Source organism: Macrobrachium nipponense, chromosome 22, assembly GCF_015104395.2.
Source record: "Macrobrachium nipponense isolate FS-2020 chromosome 22, ASM1510439v2, whole genome shotgun sequence".
Taxonomy (NCBI): Eukaryota; Metazoa; Arthropoda; class Malacostraca; order Decapoda; family Palaemonidae; genus Macrobrachium; species Macrobrachium nipponense.
The window spans coordinates 12,094,857-12,116,969 of NC_087213.1; the positions used below are offsets into that span (position 1 = coordinate 12,094,857).

General features: G+C 43.4%; 1 protein-coding gene and 1 pseudogene across 3 annotated transcripts in view; both read right to left on the reverse strand.

Annotated features, from left to right (window-relative positions):
* Positions 1-7: 7 nt before the first annotated feature.
* LOC135198496 (sushi, von Willebrand factor type A, EGF and pentraxin domain-containing protein 1-like) overlaps positions 8-22,113 on the reverse strand; it is a 94,547-nt gene continuing 72,441 nt past the window's right edge. For all 3 annotated transcript variants that reach the window (XM_064226094.1, XM_064226095.1, XM_064226093.1), the window contains exon 13: positions 8-1,203. In XM_064226094.1, the coding sequence (XP_064082164.1) occupies positions 1,109-1,203 (95 nt within the window). In that variant the 3' untranslated portion in view covers positions 8-1,108. The remainder of the gene's footprint in view (positions 1,204-22,113) is intronic.
* The window catches only part of LOC135198833 (uncharacterized), a 7,987-nt pseudogene continuing 3,477 nt past the window's right edge, over positions 17,604-22,113 (reverse strand).

Genomic DNA, 22,113 nt, shown 5'->3' on the forward strand with positions numbered 1-22,113 from the left:
CTCTCTCTGTTATTGGCTGTACGTATATATTTTAATGGTAAAATGTTTAAGGTAACTTTGAAATTATATTAAAATATAATCTCAAAGATTAATAAAGTAATAGGACAGTAATTTAAGGTATATTTGAAGTAGGATGTTATTTAAGGTATACATTTCATATTTGAACTTAAAAGAAAAGATGGGCAGTCATAAGTGTTTTTAGAGGGGGTTCTCAGTGCTGGCGAGTTTTAATTATTCGCAGGGGGTCTGGCACACAACCCCCGTGAATACGGAGGGTCCACTATACATAAACAGTTTCATTTCAGAGTGAATTTAAATTGATAGCAAAATTCTGACCGAAAGAAAATTTAACATAATACTAATGGTTATTACTGAAACTCCTAACAGCCACATGCCTAAACAATATAAAATCATTATCATCAACTTTACCCTAGTAGTTGTTCATTTTACCTGCCAGCTTTGCTGTCTAATTACCAGCAAATCACATGCTATACCTGCAGATTATGAGCACTATATTTTGACAGACTGGCATGAATAAAAGATAGTGACCAAATAGTAATACAATATGGAAATAGTATACTGAGCACGATACTTAAAAGGTAAAGTTTCCAAAGGAACAAATATTAATTCAGACAGTATCTAATGACAAAATTAGATACTGTAAAATTTGATAGTTCCAAACCCTGACACAACAGAGTAACACATAAATCTGCAAGATGCTGATCAAAATCAAGTTAACCCAGTTCCACCATGAATCACAGAAAAGTCATGGCCACACAAATAACTGTTAGTTGAAGAAACCCCTGGTCTTACATATGCTGAATGCTACCTTATTCTACTCATACCACTACATTCTAAAAGGTTGTGCTATAAATATTATGAGCCTCATGTATCATCTAAACAGTGGGATACTTATTTAATGCTCTCAAACCTTAACTATGATAAGGTAGGGTTATATATGTTTGTATATATACATTCCTGAAATGACGACTTTTAGGACAACTTTTGTGACACATGCTACCTGTAATATTGAATTTCATTTCCTGCAAAATATCCACAAGAAGGGGTTCCATCCTCTCCAGATGAAAATTGCAAAGAAATGATCACTCTACTCTTGAAGACTGACAGTGGAAAGCGAAAACTGATCTTCAGTGCGGTGTTCACATCCATCATCTCCTTCTGCCTCTTCTAATAAAGGCGCTCCTAAAACATTAAAAAAAAAAACATAATTTATGAACACATCTTTATAAATGTATGGCCCTATATCCATATTTATCTTAGAGCCTAACTTTACAGGAAGGTTCTGCAACTTATACTGAGTTTTACAACTTTAAGTTTAATACAAAAATGTTAATCACATATATTGCTATATTCATGCTCAAAAATGCTCCAATGTTCACTAGTCTTTTATTGTCTCTTTATGCATATGCCATCTTATTCACAGGAATGTCTCAACCAACAACCTCTAGTACCTCCTTACAACTGATATAAGGCAGTGAGATACATGGGGCTGGAAGGACACTCATTGCATGATCAATGGATTTTTATGACAGAAAACTTTGTAAATTACAATAAAAGCCTCATTCTATGCAATACAGAATTCCCAGGCCCCATTAACTTGATAAACTCTAAGACTCAAGGCCTAACTGAACATGACCACAAGGCATCATTCTTCTATGTGACTGTTGGGTGCAGAAATGTGTCAAGATACCCATTTAAGATTAGCATCTTTTGCATTGAGTGATGTGCATTCATTTACAGTCAATCATTTATTTAGTACAATTTAGTACACATTCAACATTATTTATGTAGTGACTGGTGAATTTTTGTTGTGTTTAACAGTAGTATTGTTTTTAAGCCTCTGGTCTGTCGTGTTGCTTCTTGCCATACGGTTACAATTGAGTAAAGCTACTTTGTTCATTAATGTAAATTTCACTTTTATTTCCTGGTCGGGACTGCCTATTTGTCTTATCTTTTTTGGAGCTTTAATGCTATTTAAGCAGACATGGGATTCCTTCAGTAATCAAGAATTTTTTTTTATTGGATTGTAATTCTTTTCACCATTCCTAATACCGGAACAGCCAGGAAAGCATCAGTCTACAAGTGTGTGTTCACTCCTTTATTTACCATTCACCCTCAAAGGCACAAGCAGGAAACCCTAGATTATATGTGTTCATTTGATGACTCTCTGATACCTCTAGCATACTTAGTGGGTTTTCCCTTAAGGACAAGAGGTCATCTATTTAGGAGCACTCAGTCCTCTGTCCAATAACCCATATGGCAAGTAAAAAATATTTCTATTATTTTCACCAGACTCCAAAAAATCTGTTAAGCAAAGAAATCTACTAAATTAATGTCTATTTAGTTGAGGTGCCAACATATTACAATTTGCTGATGTATCCTTTGTGGAAAGTTTCACTGTGGTGTCAGTGTTTCATGATTAGTTTCTGGATAGTGTTGGTTTGTCTATGAATGATTTAAATGCATGCCTGTCACTTCATCATCATCTTAATTCTTGACTGTCTTCACTTCCAGTGCCTTTAATAGTTATCAATGACTACAGTGACATCTTGTGAGGGCATGTCATCCCTGCCAACTATGGTCTTGATCAATCACATCGCACTAAACATGACAACTTTCTCCAGCCATATCTGACAGTGGTCTCCAAGTCCATAGTTCTTTCATCTTCAACTGTGGACCGTGGACCTAGTTTAGAAGATATCGCTTATCCTGTGGAATCACCTCCCACTGTGCCTGCACTGATGACAAAAGTTATGTTAGGCATCCAACCCTCACTGCCATTGTGGGATATTCAACCAAGTGAGATTATCCAACCCAGCACCATTATAAGAATTCTTCTCGTCAGTCTGCTAGTCCACAAACCAGTGCTGAGTCTTCTTGTCCAATTAAAGAGTTCTCTTATGACTGCTCAAGACCAAACATTGTACCATTGTACAACTGTTTCTTCAACTACTCCACTATTTCTACCAATGATACTTCTCATGAACCACATTATTCTTCTTTCCCTACTGCTTGAACTATAGCTCCAACTTGCCTGTCAATGAGAAGGTTAGATTAGGATCCTCCAAAAGCATTGTAATGGTAGAAAAATTGGACAAGAGCCTGCAGAGGATTTATAAGCACTCCAGGCCAACACTTTCATGGTGAACTTTTCTGGTTCTGCACTATCTTTCAGACTGAATGTTCTTCTTGGCCCCTGTGTAAAGCCTCAGTTGCTGGCTTGTGAGATAATGACCAGGAGTCTACCTCTAAGACCATCAAGCATCATTAGCTAAGTCACTGACAGCTATTCACAAGGATCTATTAATCTACACCCGTGGAAGTTGTGATAAATCCAGGATCATACACAACAACCCCGGTTGCCTTCACGTTTGCGTGGATACCATTGCCAAAGACACCCTGAGACACCCTGACCTCCTTCAGATTCAATCCCATGGTCTACTGCCAAGATGGACACCAGTGAACAGTTCTGCAGGAAGAGCCTAACATTGTTTATGAGCAAGAGTGGTTTCTTGGTGGTGCTAGCACCATTTGCAGACAGTTCACTATTGCTGGGGAAGTGGCTAAAAACCAACGTCTCATCTTTTCCTTGGGATGCACTTTGCTCTTCACAAGTGGTACACTTACTACCTGCTAGCTCATATGATGAAAAAGAGGGATGTAGCATTTCTTCAGCCAAATAATGTTTGTGGAAAAATTGAAAAAAATAAATTACCACCAAGACAAAAGAAAAAAGCAAAATATAATGGAAGAGCAGCTTCTAATCCACCAACAACTCTGTACTAAACAGCCTACCACAGCAAAATACCAAATTTGTAACTAATTTGTATTTTTCATAACTAACAAACCTGAGATCTTAACATTAGCATTTACTAGCGCCAAGCTGGAAACCGGTAGAATTAAAATTACACTTGTGAGATCCAGGGACTAATGGCATCTATACCAGGTCACGGGGCATGTATACCCAGAATGCCCACGGCTACCTGTGACCCACCAGTTATATTTCTAACCCAGTTTAGACTGCTAGAGGGGTGGTTCGAGGTGGGCCTTTAACTGTTAAGACCTCAGGTTTATTAGTTATGAAAAATGTTATTGTCATGATACAATAAAGTTTTATGCATACTTACCTGGCAGATATATACTTAGCTATAGACTCCGTCGTCCCCGATAGAAATTCGAATTTCGCGGCACACTCTACAGGTAGGTCAGGTGATCTACCGCCCCGCCGCTGGTGGCGGAATAGGAATCATTCCCGTTTTCTAAGACAGATTTTCTCTTCCGCCTGTCTCCTGAGGGGAGGTCGGGTGGGCCATACACCGTATATATCTGCCAGGTAAGTATGCATAAAACTTTATTGTATCATGACAATAACATTTTTATGCATTCAACTTACCTGTCAGATATATACTTAGCTGATTGGCACCTTTGGCGGAGGGTAAGAGACAGCTAATCTACTGAAATAGACAGGAAACAACATATGTTGTAGGTAATAAAATTAAAAACCTTGATTCTACCTGTGTTAGCGAAAGACTTCATGGCTACTGCCTAGGAGCCCGTATCGCTTCAAGAGCCTCAGTGAGGTAGTGACCTCATGCTAAGAGTTCTTGATGGTCTGTTACAGGGGTCTTACCCACTTACGCTTCAGAACCTTAGGATCTTTGTCAATGGGGTCCTATCCACTTACATGACAAAACACCTTGCCTATTGGCATGGATCATAGAGCACGACACTAATCCCGATCACCTGATCCTCATTGGGGTTAGTACTAAGATTGAAAGGAGTCATCACCGAACATCCTTTCAAGCAACCCACAACTCAACAACAATATTAAAACTAATTATTAAAAATATTAAAAAACCAAATTTAAGGATCAGCGTCTGCTCCATTTCCCAGCATAGTATCCGCTGATACATAAGGTCCAAGAGCGAAACATTTATCGTATGTTATTCTAACATCCTTTAAATATGGGATGCAAATACTGAATTGCACCTCCAATAAGTTGCTGCTAAAATGTTTCTCATGGACATATTCCGTCGAAAAGAAAGGGAAGTTGCACAGCCCGGACTTCGTGAGCTTTCACTCTCAGCAGCTTTAAAGAAGTTCTCTTGCAATTCCTATGAGCTTCGGTAATTACATTTCTGACAAAGAATGCCAGTGCGTTCTTTGACATAGGTCTCTTGGGGTTTCTTACCGCGAACACCAAAGACCTTGTCGACATCCCTGAAGCTGTGTTCTTCTTTTCTAAATAAAATTTTAAGGTCTTGACTGGGCAAAGGGACCGATCCAACTCTCTTCCTACCAGAGAAGAGAGTCCCTTGACTTCGAAACTTCTAGGCCAAGGTTTTAGAAGGTTTCTCATTCTTTGCTAGGAAAAGATCCTGGAAAGAAATGACAGCCGAGTCTTTTCTAAATCCCACCCGAGAGTCCAAAGCATGCAATTCACTGATCCTCTTAGCAGTTGCGAGAGCCAACAGGAATATGCATTTGCTAGTAAGATCTCTGAATGAGATTTTATCTATAGCTTCGAACCTGTCCGACATCAAGAACTTTAGGACAACGTCCAGGTTCCAACTCGGGGAAATCGACGATCTCAATTTCGTAGTCTCGAAAGACCTGATGAGATCATGAAGATCTTATTATTCTCGAGATTCAGCCCTCTGTTTCTAAAAACAGCTGAGAGCATGCTCCTATATCCCTTGATAGTTGATACGGCCAATTTGGATTCTTCTCTAAGAAGAGGAGAAAATCCGCGATTTCGGTTACAGAGGTATTGGAAGAGGACAGCTTCTTCGACCTACACCATCTACGGAAAACTTCCCCACTTCGATTGGTAGACCCGCAGGGTAAGGAGGCTCTGCGGGCTCTAGCAATTGAAGTTGCCACTTTCTTTGAAAGCCTCTCGCTCTGACCAGTCTTTCGATAGTCGAAAGGCAGTCAGGGAGAGACTTTGGATGTTTTTGTGGAAACCTCTCGAAGTGGGGTTGTCTGAGCAGATCTGTCCTGTCTGGTAGAGATCTGAGGAAGTCCACCGTCCATTCCAGTACCTCTGTGAACCAGATTCGGGAAGGCCAAAAGGGAGCAATTAGAGTCATTATCATTCCCTCCGATGCCACAAATTTCCTTACTACTTCCCCCAGCAATTTGAATGGGGGAAAGGCGTATGCGTCTATGCCTGACCAATCCATGAGGGAAGCATCGATCGCTGTGGCTCTGGGATCTTCTTCTAGCGAGCAGAAGTAGTCTATTTTCCTGGAGAGGAACGTGGCAAACAGGTCCGCGATCTGGGGCTGGGTCCCCCAGAGTGACCATATTTGTCTGCAGACTCCTGAGTGGAGTATCCACTCTGTCGGGAGAACCTGGTTCTTTCTGCTCACCTGTCTGCCCTTAGGTTTTTACTCCTTGGACAAACCTTGTACGCAGAATAATGCCCCGTTCCTCTGTCCAGGTTAATAGAGCTCTCGCTATTTCGTTCACAGAGAAAGAGTGAGTGCCCCCTTGATTCCGAATGTAAGCCAGAGCTGTGGTGTTGTCGGAATTGACTTGAACTACCACCCCTCTGACTTCCGCTTCGAAGTATTCCAGGGCTAGATGAATTGCCAGAAGTTCCTTCGCATTGATGTGCAGAGTAGTTTGTTGTCTGGTCCAAATACCTGCTACTTCCTTTGGACCCAGTTGTTGCTTCCCCTCCAATCTGTTTCCGAGGCATCGGAAAACAACACTCGGTGAGGGTTCCGAATCAAGAGGGACACCCCTTCGTTCCTTGTTAATGGGGTTAACCACCACTTTAGGTCGGATTTTATCCCCTGTTGGATGGGAAAAACGTCTGACAAGTCTCCTGTCTTTTGACTCCACATCCTCTTTAGATAAAATTGCAGAGGTCTGAGATTTAATCTTCCTAGGGAAATGAACTGCTCTAACGAGGAAAGGGTGCCCAGCAGACTGAGCCATTCCCTCGCCGAGGTCCGTTCTTTCCCTAAGAAGTTCGAGATCTTTTCTAAGCCTCGAGTAATTCTGTCTTGAGATGGAAACGCCCGAAAACCCCGAGAAAATATCTGTATCCCCAGATAGACTATGTTCTGTCTGGGGATCAATTGTGATTTCTCGAGGTTCACGAGCAGTCCCAGAGATTTTTTCAAGTTCAAAGTCTTCTCCAAGTCCTTCAAGCACTGAATTTCCGATTTTGCTCTTATTAGCCAATCGTCCAGATAAAGGGATATTTATCCCCTCTAGATGTAGCCATCTCGCAACATTCATCATTAGCCTCGTGAACACTGAGGGGGCGTAGAAAGGCCGAAGCATAGGGCTCTGAATTGGTATACTTTCCCCTGCATCACTAATCGGAGATATTTCTTCGATGATGGATGCAGGGGGACATGAAAGTATGCATCTTGTAGATCTAAGGAGACCATCCAATCTCCTGGACGAAGAGCTGCAAGAACCGATTTTGATGTTTCCATAGAGAACTTTGTGTTCTCCACAAATCGGTTCAATGCGCTCACATCCAGGACCGGTCTCCACCCTCCTGAGGATTTTCGGAACAGAAAAGACGGTTGTAGAATCCTCGGGAATGCGGATCCCGAACCACTTCGATGGCCTCCTTTTGCAACATCTGTTCTACCAGTTGCAATAATGCTTCTTTCTTGGCAGGGTCCCTGTATTGGGCTGACAGTTCCCTCGGGTTCGTAGTCAAGGGAGGTCTGTCTCGAAAGGGGATCATATATCCCTTTGTTACCACGGAAAGGAACCAAATTTCTGCCTGTCTCCGAGTCCATTCTTCGGAAAATTTCCGAAGTCTGGCTCCTACCGGTGCTTGAAGGACTGTTGTCTCATTTCGCTCTCTTGATAGTCTGAAGGAAGACCTACCTCTCTTCTGCACTCCTCTCTTCTTAAAAGAGGGTCTGGCGAGGAGCTCCCTCGAAAGGGCTGTTGAGGAGCCCGATTCTCTCTCATTAATAGGACCCGAAGTCCTCGATTTCTTTGCAGATTGGGCCAAGAGATCTTGTGTGCCTTTTCTGTCAAAGAATGAGAAATATCTTTTACTAGATTTGAAGGAAACAATTGGTCCACAGAAGGAGCATACAGAAGAGATGACCTCTGAGTAGGAGTAACTGCTTTCGTCAGAAAAGAGCTAAATAAGACTCTCTTCTTCAGAATACCAGTTCCAAACAGAGAGGCCACCTCTCCTGATCCATCCTGAACCGCCTTGTCCATACAGGAAAGAACACTATGAAGGACTTCTGGACTAAGAGATTCATTCTCTTGTGTCTTTTTGGCCAACACCCAAGGGACCAGTCTAAGAAGTTAAAAACTTCTAAGACATTAAACAATCCCTTGAGGAGATGGTCCATCTCAAAAGTCCCCCCATGTGATCTTTGCTGATGACAAGGCTTGTCTCCTAGACGAATCCACCAGATTCGAAAAATCTGCTTCGGCAGTGGACGGGAGAGCTAGACCCGTGGTTTGCCCGTCTCGTACCAAATTCCCTTCTTTCCTGATAGTCTGGAAGGAGGGCAGGTAAAGACTGTCTTCCCCGCCTTCTCCTTGGATTCCAACCAATTTCCTACGAATCGGAGAGCCTTGTTCATGGAAATGGTTGGCTTCATTTTAATAAAAGATGATTGTTTCGGGACCTTCGTGCTTGTAAATAAGGACCTTGGAGAAGGAGGAGCAGTCGGGCTTAAAGAGTCCCCAAACTCTTGAAGTAAGAGGGCTGCCAGCGACTTGTAATCTGACAAAATCGGAGCCGAGTGGTCTTCAGAGTCCGAAATCTCTTCCAAATCCAATTCCGAAGAGGATTGTTTATTTCCAACAGGAGACTGGCCTCTTGCAACATCCACCCCACTCTCGCAAGAACGACGACCACCTGTGCGATAACTTGCGTCCCTACGAGAGATTAGGTTTGATCCTGCAAACGACCTATCCTTCTCCTGGCAAGAGCGATGGCCGCTTGTGCGACACCTTTCTCTCCTTGTCAGACGAAGGATGTCCTCTCCTATCGCTTTCTCCGGAACCACCTATGTCTTGACAAGGGCTACGGCCCCCGCCTGTGCGACAACTAGAGTCCCTGTCAGGTAAAGGTTTATCCTTCCGAAAGCTAAACAAATCCTCCTGGCTTAATTGTCTTTTGGAAGAAGTCCGTCTCTTATTTGTCACTTGTGGCTCATTGCGCCGGGTTGGCGCTCGTGATTCCTTGCGCCAGGCTGGCGCTTCTGGCGCATTTCAGCAGGGTGGCGCTTCTGGCTCATCTGGCGCCTCTGGCGCTTCTGGCGCATTTCGGCAGGGTGGCGCTTCTGGCGCATCTGACGCATCTGGCGCCTCTGGCGCTTCTGGCGCATTTCGCCAGGCTGGTGCTTCTGGCGCTTCTGGCTCTTCTGACTCGTATGGAGTCTCAAACGCATCTGGCGCATTGCGCCAGGTTGGCGTTTTGGCGCATTCTTCATACTCCTCTGAGTTATAAGCCGAAACTTTCGTTTCTTCTTTCCTTCCCTTCGTCTTCTTTATAGGAAGGAAAGAGTCCTTTCTCCTGGGAGTCTCCTTAGTAAAAACTCCTACTAAGGCCGAAAGTTGCTCCTGCACATTTAGGATAATTTTCGCAGCCGCATTCTCTTTTTCCTTCCCTGATTCAGGTGAGGGATGTCTAGAAGCGGAAGGAAACTCCGATTTCCGTTTTAGGAACCAATCTCCTTTTCTTCTTCTCACAAGGTGATAGATCGGAGAAAAGCTCAGGGCTTGAATCCAAAGTTGGAGCCTTCCAACTTCTCTTTAAGGGGCATGACAGTTCATCAGAACTCCATCCCCTTACATTCGGGTGAAGAATCTGACGAAAGGGAAAAACACTTCTTTAGGATGCTTTTTCGATAGCGATCCTTGGCAGTTCGGGTCGTCACAGAATCTGCCGAGGGGACGCCTGATCGGTGGGGATTCTCCATAACCTCCGTAAGGCTTTTGACATTCCTTCTCCTCTGGGCCTGTGAGCTTGGAAGAGGTCTAGGCCTGGGAGCGAGATGAAGCCGATCAGACGCACCCTCCACTGCACTAGGGACACTTAATTCACTATCACTGTGCTTACCTTTCAACGTCAGCATTTGACGTTCCATCCTTTGTAGCGCAGCTTTAAGATCTGCAATTTCCATTGCCGGATTTGCAGTCTTAGTACTAGAGGAAGAAGACAGGTTTAGGGTTAGGTGTTAATTTAATAGGCTCGTTAGAGCGAGACCTACTTACGCTTCTGGAGGAAGCCTTCCTAGCCCTATCCGTATCTAATTTCCTTAAATATGAATTTAAATTCTTCCATTCTTCCTCATTCATTTACACATTCATCACAGGTGTTAGAAATTGAACATTCATTCCTTCTACACCCCTTACAAACTGTGTGAGGGTCTACCAAAGCTTTCGGTAGCCTCACCATGCATCCCTCAATTACACACTGGTTTCTTAACCGTAAAGCTAGAATCCGACATCATGAGAAATATCCAAAAACCAAGTCCTTCCAACAGTCCACGAAAGAGTATGCCAAACCAAAGATCCAATACGTCACCATAATAACCGGCTTAGAAGATCAATAGCGATGAAAAAACACGAAAATCAAATCAGGAGTAACAACAACAATGTTGCTGTCACGGCCGATAGAGAAAATCTGTCTTAGAAAACGGGAATGATTCCTATTCCGCCACCAGCGGCGGGGCGGTAGATCACCTGACCTACCTGTAGAGTGTGCCACGAAATTCGAATTTCTATCGGGGACGACGGAGTCTATAGCTAAGTATATATCTGACAGGTAAGTTGAATGCATAAAAATACAAATTAGTTACAAATTTGGTATTTGTTCATACACGAAACAAACCTTCGGTCTTAACATTAGGATAGACTTACTATTGGAGGGAGGTAAGTCTCTACAACTGACTGGGAGTTTGCCACCTTATCCATTTCCAAATCCCAGTATATAGGGAAATTCTAAGAGAATGGACAATGAACCTAGGACCCAAAGATTAAGCGGATCTATTGGTTTTCTCCCACTGGGTGTAGATACCATTCTACTGTTTACTCTTGTCCCTTGCAACTGGATCCACCTTCACCCCCTCTTTTCCCTATTATCCAGAGGGGTGTGTTGCTACTGAAAAGTATATCATCACCTAAGATAGCTTCACAGTATGGCTGACCACCTCACCTGCATCTAGTCCGTTCCAGCACATGACGGTACTCTCCTTCATATTGCCCGTAGTTAAAGGAGTAGGAAGAAAGTAGTAAAGAAAAAAGACCAGTCATCCCATTCATTCTACTTTCATACCTTCATCTTAGACTAGACGCAAACTGACCCGCAGGGGCACTGGAGAACTATATCACTTGTTGGGCTGCCACCACTGGACCCAAGGAAAAGGTGTCCAAGGATCTATGGGCAACATCTTTCAAATAAAATGAGGTGAAAGTTGTTTGGCGTTTCCACACACCAGCTTTCAGAATTTTATCCACAGACATGTTCTTCTTAAATGCCAGGGAAGCACTCACGCCCCTGATGTCATGAGCTCTAGCTCCCACCTGGCTATCTGACCCTCTGTCCTTCTGCCGTATAAGCATCTCTGATCGTCTCCCTTAGCCAAAACGATATTGTATTCTTGGACACTTCCTTCTTGTTCCGTCCTGTACTTACGACAACCTCTGGCACCCAGCCTGAGGTGCCTTGTTCTCTTTAAGTACTCCCTTAGTGCCCCTGAGGGGTACGGACACAGGAGCATCTCAGCTTTGTCGTTGTCTACAAAGTCTGCCAAGGAAGGTATGGTAAAGGAGTCGAATCTGCCGTCTACTATTGTTGGATTTTGGGTCTTGGCCACGAATTCTGGGACAAACTCAAATACCATTGATCTCCAACCTCTCGAGTGCTTTATGAGTATGAGAGGCCATGTAGCTCCCCCCCCACCTTTTGGTTGAAGCCAGGGCCAATAAGAAGACTGTCTTCAGGGTCAGGCTCCTATCCGTGGGACTGCCTTAGTGGTTCGTAGGGGGGTTTTGTCAGACTACTCAGTACCTTGGTCAGATCCCAATCTGGGGCTTTCAGCTCCTTTGGTGGGCATGACTGTTTAAAGCTCCTCATCAGCATGGCCAACTCCCATGAAGACGATATGTCCACTCCTTTCATTCGTAAGACTGAGGCTAGAGCCGCCCTGTACCCCTTCACTGCAGATACAGACATATGTTTTCTGTTCTGAGATATATCAGAAAGTCTGCTAACTGCTGAATAGTGGTACCGAGTGGAGCCCAAGTTCCCTCTACGACACCAATCACAGTATGCTGACCACTTTCCTTGGTATACTGTCGCAGATGATTTTCTGATATTACCTGCCATCTGAGTTGTGCTTTCTGCGAAAACCCTCGCGCTCGGAGGAGATACTTGACAGTCTCCACCCGTGAAGCGATAGGGACTTCACGACTGGTGGTACCTCTCCACGTGCGGCTGACACAGAAGGTTGCTCCATGGAGGTAACTCTCTTGGCACATCTACTAGGAGTTCCAGTAGGTCTGGAAACCACTCTGCTTTCGGCCATAACGGGGCTACCAGGGTCATCTTGAGGTTCTGAGACCGCATTACCCTGTTCAGAACCTGACGGATTAGACAAAATGGAGGAAATGCGTACACATCCAGATTGTCCCAGGGGTGTTGTAGCGCATCTTCTGCTACTGCCTCTGCGTCTGGGACTACGAACAATACACTTCCAACTTTTTGTTGTACCTGGTTGCGAATAGGTCTATGATCGGTCCTTCCCACAACATGAGCATCCTGTCCACTACCTGCTGGTGTAGGGACCACTCCGTTCCCAGAATCTGATCCTGCGGCTCAACTTGTCGGCCACTATGTTTCTTTTTCCCTTTTTCCCGGAATATACCTGGCCTTGATGTCTACCAGGTTCTCTATAGCCCACTGGTGAAGTTGAACTGTCATCACTGTAACTGCGAGAAAACTAGGCCTTCCTTTGCTTGTTTATATAAGCTACTTACTGTGGTGTTGTCTGACATCAATACCACTGAGTGTCCCTTTACTCTCTCCCTGAATTCCCTGTTAGAGCCAGAAAAGCTGCTTTCAACTCCAGCACGTTTATATGGAGTTCTCTGTCCTTGCAACTCCATTTTGCTGACACCATCAACTCCTCCATATGGGCTCCCCAGCCTTCTAGTGACGCATCCGAGAACAGCAAGAGGTCTGGGGAGGATTGTTGGGGGAAGGGGGACACCCACTGTCAGATTGTCGTCGTTCACCCACCACAGCAAGTCTTTCCTCACTTCTGCCGACAAGGGAATTTGCTCGTACGGGTGATCTACTGTTGGGAGACCAAACTCCTTCATCCTCCATTGTAGGGACCGAAGGTGTAGCCTTCCTTGTGTACTAGCTTCTCCAGGGAGGTTAGGATTCCCAGCACCACCTGCCACTGTCTTGCTGGCTGTGTCTGCTTTCCCAGAAAGGCATTCACCACTTGTTTGCATTTCTCTACTCTTTGGTCTGTCGGGAATACTTTGGCTTGTGTTGTGTCTATCACCATTCTCAGATATTCCAAACGTTGACTTGATCCAACTGCGACTTCTCCTGATTCACCACAATACCTAGGCTGTGACAAAGCTGCAGGAGGGCCACCCTGTCCCTGAGTAATTTCTCCCTGGACTTTGCTATCACCAGCCAATCGTCCAGATATCTTATAGCCTGATCCCCTGAGCATGCGCCCACGCCGACACGAGGGTGAACACTCTTGTAAAAACCTGAGGAGACGTTGTCAATCCGAACGCACAGGACCTTGAATTCGAAAGCTTTCCCTGCAAGACTGAAGCGGAGAAATTTCCTTGAAGACTGATGGACTGGTATCTGAAAGTATGCGTCCCTTAGATCGACTGTCAGCATAAACGTCTTCGATTCTGACTGCTCGTAGAACCGTTTTTCGGAGTTTCCATCTTGAAACTGGTTTTCCTTATAAACAGATTCAGCGTTGACAGGTCATTACTGTCTCACTCCCCGTTGGCTTTGGGTACCAGGAAAATACTGCTGTAGAAGCCTTTTGTCGGACTGCATACTTGTTGCACAGCTCCTTTTTCATCATCTTCTTCACTTCGTCCTGCAGAATAGTTGGCCTTCTGAGATTTGTGGGCATAAGTGACGTGAGGTAATGGTTGATCTGTCAGGGGCGGGGTTACCTCGAACGGGATCAAATACCCGATCCTGAGAACATCCACCACCCACTGCTCTGCCCCTAGTTCCTGCCACACCTTCCAGTGATTTGCCAGGCAACCCCCCCACTGGTGTGGCCGAGTGATGGGAGGCGCCCATCCTATCTTCTTGAGCCTCTCCCTCTTCCCCTATTGCCCCTTCCTCTGTTGTTTCTATTGTGAAAGGGCCGATGAGTTATCCTCTTTGGGGAAGAGGGTCTTGTGACTCTATTAGGATGCTATGTCTCACTGTCTTCTTTCGAGACATCTGCTGTTGTCTTCCCTCCAAAGGAGTAGTTTGACTGTTAGACGTTTTCCTAACTGCCTGTTGCACCAACCTATCGTTAGTGTCCATCCTTCTTCTATCTATCGCCTCTTCCAGTAGACCTCTGGCAACAGCAGTTGTGATTCCAAGATATCCCCATTCCTCATTGCTAACAGGGAATCCAAATCCACAGTGCGGCTTAGTCTAGCCAACGCTGCATCTCTCCTCATTAGCAGGATATTTGCCCAAACATTGGCACTTACGTTTGTCAGGTACGCAATCGCCTTGGAACCTGACTGTAGTAATCTAATGAACAATGGTTCATCACTACTTTCCTTGTTGCTTACCGAGGATGCAATCTTCGCCACTGCTGTTGACCAAAGGTCTAACCAAGAAGCAGCCTGAAAGACAGAAGAAGCTGTTGCTTCTAACGTAGCAGCCTCTTGGTACGTCATCGAAGGGCACTCCATTTTAACCTGATCCAAGGTTAATCCAGGCCTTAACCTTACAACATTAGGGTTCATTTGTCTAGACAGCAAAGGGACCCTTCGGCTGTCGTATAATATTTCCTTTGCTTTATCATTGGATGGGGGAATAAATTTAAATTTAAATAATCTATTAGATCTTAAGGAATTATCCCTCCCTGCAATCTTTGCGTTTAGTGTTGCAAGACCGATTCCGCATGACTCGAACAAGGCAATTCATACGGACACCTTGGTATCCCTCTTTAGTCCAATGCCATGTCAATTCCAGGAGGAAGCATACTGGCCGGTGTTTCTGTCTTCTCCGAAAGGTTATGAATTGACGAATCAAATCAATCACCTCTGCATATGAGGCCAGAAACTCTTGGTTTTCTCCTCCTCCGGCTCTAGTGTACCATTCTCCGTCACAAGGGATGTTGTCTCGCCTCTATCTTCTGACAGACGGCCCGGAATTCCACGGCCGCCTGCCCCTACGGCCGCGGTCTCTTTGATCTTTGCTGGCCGCTGTTGGCTCAATCCGGATAGTCAGCAGGGGAACGAGAACGTCTCACTCTTTCTCTGCTCACGGATCTAGAGCGGAAGAACCTCGTCTAGATCTCCAAGATGAAGGCTCCCTTAAGACAGAGATAAGTTCGTCTCTATTAGTATTGGCATTGTTTTCGAGCGTCGGCAAGCCCGGCCTGGCCGACCTTCTATCCAGACGGACACTGCCTTCCACGAACGTATCCGCCGAGGTGTTGCCAACTCTCTATTTTTCGTACTTTTAATAGGAGCGTTATCGTCCTTCGTACGTATTTTGACGGCCTTACGGGCGAAACTGGGACCTGCATTCCATCCTCTGCTGCACCTTTCGCCGCCAATGTCGATTTTACCAGAGGGGTATCGCAGTTTTTGCGATCCGAACTGGCAACTCCGCCTCGGCCGCTAGCCCGCCGCCGTCACCTCGTCTCGCTTGTTCGGATTCTTGCGAACGGGCTTCGTCTGCCAACCTTGTGCTTAATAGCCACTGACTTTCCGACCTTCTTGCTGACTTGGAATTGACAGTCTTGGTCCGAAGATGAGGAAGAATTGTTTCTTCTCTTCTTAGCCCGAGGATCCGCCAGGAACTCCCGAATCCTCCTCCAATGCTTGACTGGCGCTCGCCGTGACGTTATCGGATCTTAGCGATGACGCCGAACTAGAGGAAGAAGACGAAGAAGGCGAATCACACTTTTTCTTTTTGTCTCTCTTATTCATTCTCTTCTCTATATGCCTGTAATTTCTGCATTACAGTTTGCATGACGGGTCAGAAGGCGTATTAGCGTCTGGGTGCAGCGAAAAAGGCCGAGAATCGGTCTGTGACGTCATCACGCCTGCCATATCGGAGTGTGACGTTATGTTGTGACGTCACCCCTCTCGTAGGGAGAGACTGAGAGGTTTCTGCTGGCAACCGCACGTTTGCTGCCAAACTACCTCCCACGTTCTGCATCGCTGTAACACTGAGTGGGATGGTGAAGCCGCGGCATATTCCCATAAATTGCAAGCCCGGGGATGAGGAACATTCAGCGCTGCCGGACCCTCTGGAACCGTGACGTCATATAATGCGCAAGCAGACCATCCAAGGTTGGTACGCCTGGTAGGCCTAGCGCTGACCACGTACCATCTAACCTATGCGCTTGAGTAGCAGGAGCCTGGAACAAAGATGGCGGATCTCCCCCTCTACTTGCTGGGAACAAAGGAGAGTGCAAATTATTCATAAAAATTACCCAAGGCCCCTCCTGACGTTTCCGATACAGAACCGCTAGGAGAAACCGAAGGGGTATGAGACAAATCAAAAGCAGAGGTGGTTAGAGAAATATATGGAGCAGCCTGGTTTATTGCCGATACAAAAGAAGCCGGTAAGGTTTGGTCATCCAAAGATGGCGTCACCCCCTTCCTTTTGTATTGGCTTTTCCCATAGAACTTCTTCCACTGTTCCACCGACCAACCGCGACAAACAGAACACGGATTAGTAACCGTACATACGTTTTTCCCTGCACCTACTACAAGTTGGATGAGGATCCGTCGACACCGAAGTTAGGAACCTAGAACATTGGAAAGCCACTGACTCCTGGGCATTTCCTTTGTCTCCTCTTCGAAACGGTAGACGATCCCGATGTTGAGGCAAAATTCTCCATCATACCACGTATACACTACCACACACTGATCACAATTGAGAAAGAAAAGGAATGAAAAATAAAAAAAATGAAATGGATAAAGAACGGGCAAACTGAAAAACCGGCTTTAAATCAGATAGACAGTAACACGTCTTATCTTAAAGGCGGTAGGAAAATAACTGGTGGGTCACAGGTAGCCGTGGCATTCTGGGTATACATGCCCCGTGACCTGGTATAGATGCCATTAGTCCCTGGATCTCACAAGTGTATTTTAATTCTACCGGTTTCCAGCTTGGCGCTAGTAAATCCTAATGTTAAGACCGAAGGTTTGTTTGATGTATGAACAAACCTGAAGTTCTTTAAAACAAATTAACATTAACTAACACCAACATTGGGCTGCATAAACTAAATATACGGTATTAACTAACAGCAATAAACCTATAAAACTTAATCTGCAATGGAAGTTGTATCGCCTGCAGTTTTCTTGGCAAAAAACAAAAACTCGACCTTGAATTGCTAGTCTTTGGTGCTAACAACCCAATAATATGCTAAAATAAGGCAGTGTTTCACAAAGCTCAAAAGTTCTGAGTGATGACCATGTACTCATGACCACAAACAATGGTCGAGACATGACCATTTACTCATGACACACAATGGAAGCGCAAACGGGTGGGTTAACAGCCAGGACCCATGGAGTTGCACACATTATGCACAGTACACATACATCAGATTCTGTTACCTTCACAAAATTTTTGTCTCTGACATTTAGTGATTAACAAAATGAGCTGAGCAATATAGGTAAAGGATTTGTTATGAATAAAATAATGAATAAAAGAAACAACTGTTTTGTCTCATGAAGTATATCAGTTAAGTAGTAGCTGCTACAAGGACAGGGTTATTAGCATATTTATATACATACCTTCATTGTTGACCAAAGAGATGTATCAAATGATGCTAATGAACCAGCTAAAGCTCTGCATGATGGTGCCTGAGAACCATTTACTACTTGTCCCACTCTGGTATCAACAGTAAACATTTGTGGAATCACTCACTGCTACTGTATCCGTTTGAGCCAAGACTGTCACATGCTGACCAACTACGCATATCATGGAACGAGATGTGCTGTTAGAGATTACAAAACTTAAGAAATCATGAGTGTTTTTCTCACTTGTGCAAGATGATCTGAGCACTAAAGAAGTTAAAAAATAGCAGGATTCAGAAATCATAATTCAATTTTTTATAATACGGGAATGGGACCTAGGGTGAACAGGAAGAAAAAAATACACTTGGATCTGAAAGGGCAAAGAAACAATGCAAAGATAGGACACCTTAGATCGTTCCTGCAGTGACTAACAACTCATGTAAAAATTCCAGCATACAGCAAGCTATCAGTATATTAGTATATAGCTAATCCTCTATAAACTGTACATATTCAGTATGCATTTAACAATTTGCAATAAAATCAATGCTAAACTAAAGGAATTTTCCTTATTTTAAATTTTACATCAAACAACAATCTAAAACAAGTCCCTTTAAAATTAAATAAATGTCTATAATATTAGTCAATGCTGAACACATCTACTCACCTTGACGACTGCCGAGCAGACCCAATAGATTGATAGGAAATGTTATCGGGGTTGTCTCTGTGTCGAGACCGCCGTACACTAACACTCGGCACAACAACCCTATGCCCTCGGCTTCGGTGAGCATGAGGTGTGTACCTTCCATTAGAGTTTCCTCCATGTGTGTCAAACATCACTGCTGGTCGGTGACGTACAGCTTCTTCATATGAGGGAGGCACACCCTGCTAGTGATTGTAGGACAAGTTCTAATTAACACATCCCATAAGAGTACTTCTAAAAATATTATCTACGTAATTAATAATGTTATCACAATGATTATAAAAAGAGTATATTCCAGATAATTTGTATTTTTCCTAGATGAACATACAAGAGCCTTTCAAATATGAGTATTCCCAGCACAAAATGGAACTGGTCATTCAAGCTTAAAAGAAGATGATTAACTGTTGGCAGGCAGGTGAGGGGCAGTGCACTATCCACTCACTTAGTGGAAACTTGTCATTTTTTCATTCAGTAACAGGGACTGTGCAGGATGGTTGAAATGATATTATTGATGATATAAGGCTCTGGTTTGTATATCTGGTGAAAAATGCAACTCATCATAAATATCCAATCATTCTTATGGGAATACAAACTCTCACATTATACACTGGAGACTCATTCCTAAGATGGGAAGGTCATTTCATAGAACTGACTGGCATTGCTCCGAAAGCTTCAGAAATGCTAAAGCCCAAATGTGCATATTTGAAGGGATGTAACTTGTCCAAAAGGAGCTGGGAACTACACAATGATTTAACAATTACTTTAGGGTCAGGAGAAAAAGTGTTCATGGGCCAACTGGTGTTCCAAAATTGTTTGCAGAAACCTACTACAAACAAAAATCTAATATATCAAAAAGTAGTTGTTTGGAGAGCAAAAGGCCCTTCCTCAGTCTCAAAGTGCTGAGTGATGAACCAAAAAACACCTCATAAAGTCTGCCAAAAACAAGTCCCAGTGCCCTCCTTTTATCCATATGATGGCCAGAACTCCTTCCAACGATGACCTAGTGGCCCTCTCATGTTGCAAGGACCCTACAGAGAGAACAGTCAAGTCAGGTACCATTGCCAGGGTGAGTTAGTCCTCTGATATTACAAGTAAAATTTTCCAAAAAACAAAGGCATTAATGATGCTATTGCCAACCCTTCTGTAATCAGTAGTTTCTTTTCATATTCTGGGGAGAGATCTAGATAAATATTTCAATGAAGAACATTCCACTGTATTTTTTCAGTTAGTTGAGAATAGTTCTTGGACAGCTGTTAAACCGCCCAACTTGCAAGTTCCCAAGGTAGTCCCTGAAAGAGACATCAAACTATCAAAAGTTTGTGTATTCTTCTGTTTCTGCTGTCTTTGAGGGAATGCTAGCTTAGTAATGTTATAACCGTATTGACAACATTTTTGAAGCTCGACAATTAATTTATTTATTTCTTCTTAAACAAATTATTCAGCCTACTCTGCATATCTGTTTCAACGTGTCAACTGGAGAATTGCCACACATTCCCTGAATGCACTGGAAAATTATTTAAGCTTGTATGCTTTGCTATAATGCATTTTTGTCTCTATATTGTGGAAACTACTATATTAGTGTGTTTGTCAAAATTCTAAAAAACAAAAGAGTGTGAAACAAAGTCCCTAAGTGTGAATATCTAAGCAGTGATACCATTATTATTTGCCCACATTTCCAGTGCTCACATATTCTATGGTGTTTAATGTATAGGTGTTTCCAGTTTTGCCATGTAAGAGAGTGCATGTAATAATTTATTTTATTTTCATCCTGTCTTTTTAATTCAACTATGATCTTGTGAGTCTTTTAATTTATAGTTCTAATTTTGATTGTATATTTTTTAGTAGTTGTTTGTCTTCAATATAAGAGTTTTTATATATTTATTATCAATTCATTTACCAGTGATTTATCTTTGGGAATCTAAACAAATTGTGGACATTTCTGTAAATAAATTTTCTTTCTAGTGTGAAACCAGTCATTGCATTTCAAGTCCCTAATGGTACCATACAATTTTATATCATAGAAACTCTTGCCTGTGTTCCTAGTAAAATGAATGATCTCTTGAGTTCTAAATATTTTGAAAGACTGGAAAGGGTCAGGTAATAAGTATGTATTGAATACTTATGTATTTGATACTAATTCATCAAGGGAAGGGTAAGTAGAGATCACCTTGCAAGCAGCCCACATCAATTAGGAATTTCTCACCCTAACAGTGCTCCAACTGCAGCTTTAGCAGTCCCATCCTAAATATTACAGTTCATGAAAAACCATTCCCTGTGTGCAAATACTCCACGCATAACATACATAAGCATTGTATTATAAAACACTACACACATGCTGGCTCTCTCTCTCTCTCTCTCTCTCTCTCTCTCTCTCTCTCTCTCTCTCTCTCTCTCTCTCTCTCTCTCTCTCATAATGTAGCATTACATACAGTTTCAGTGTGCATAAATTGTGTGTAATACGCACGGGTTTCCATTGCATTCGGGTGAGCAAAGCGCTACCTGTGTTGTTTGCTCCCTCTCTCCCTAGCTCTCTCTCTCTTTCTCTCTATGGATTAATATACTATACAAAGAAAATTTTGACCGAATGAGAAGAAAAGCAAATGCACAGTATACATATAGGTTATCTTAAGGGGGGATGGCCAGAACCCTTATACAGCAAGTCCCCAGGTTACGACGGTCTCGGCTTACGACGTTCCGAGGTTACGACGCTTTTCAATTATATTCATCAGAAATTATTTCCAGGGTTACGCCACCTACAAATGCTGATCTGGCAGATGAAATATGACACCAAAAATGCAAAATAATCAATAATGTTATTGTATTATACATTAGTTTGTTCATACTTACCTGGCAGATATATATATAGCTGCATTTCTGACGTCCGACAGAATTCAACTCGCGGCACACGCAGTGGGCAGCCAGGTGGTAGTACCATTCCCGCCGCTGGGAGGCGGATATCAGGAACCATTCCATTTCTATTCATATTTTTATTAATGCCTCTGTCTCCTGAGGGGAGGAGGGTGGGCACTTTAATTATATATATCTGCCAGGTAAGTATGAACAAACTTAATTGTATAATAACAATAACATTTTGTTCATGCCACTTACTGACAGATATATATAGCTGAATCCCACCTTCGGATGGTGGGAAGAGACAGAATAGGATTTTTTGGGAAACTTAAATTAAGTAGATGATATACATCTTGGTTCCTTACCTGTTTGCAAAGTAAGACTATGTGATTACTGTCACGTAAGGCTGCTTTGCTTAATCACAGAGTTGCCAGCAGGTGGAGACCTGTAGTGCTGGTGCGCTCTGGATGATCTGTCAACGGGTGCGAGACCTCAGCGTGACAAAGATCATCGAGGCCATACAAATGAGGGAACAACGAAGCAACTGACCACCA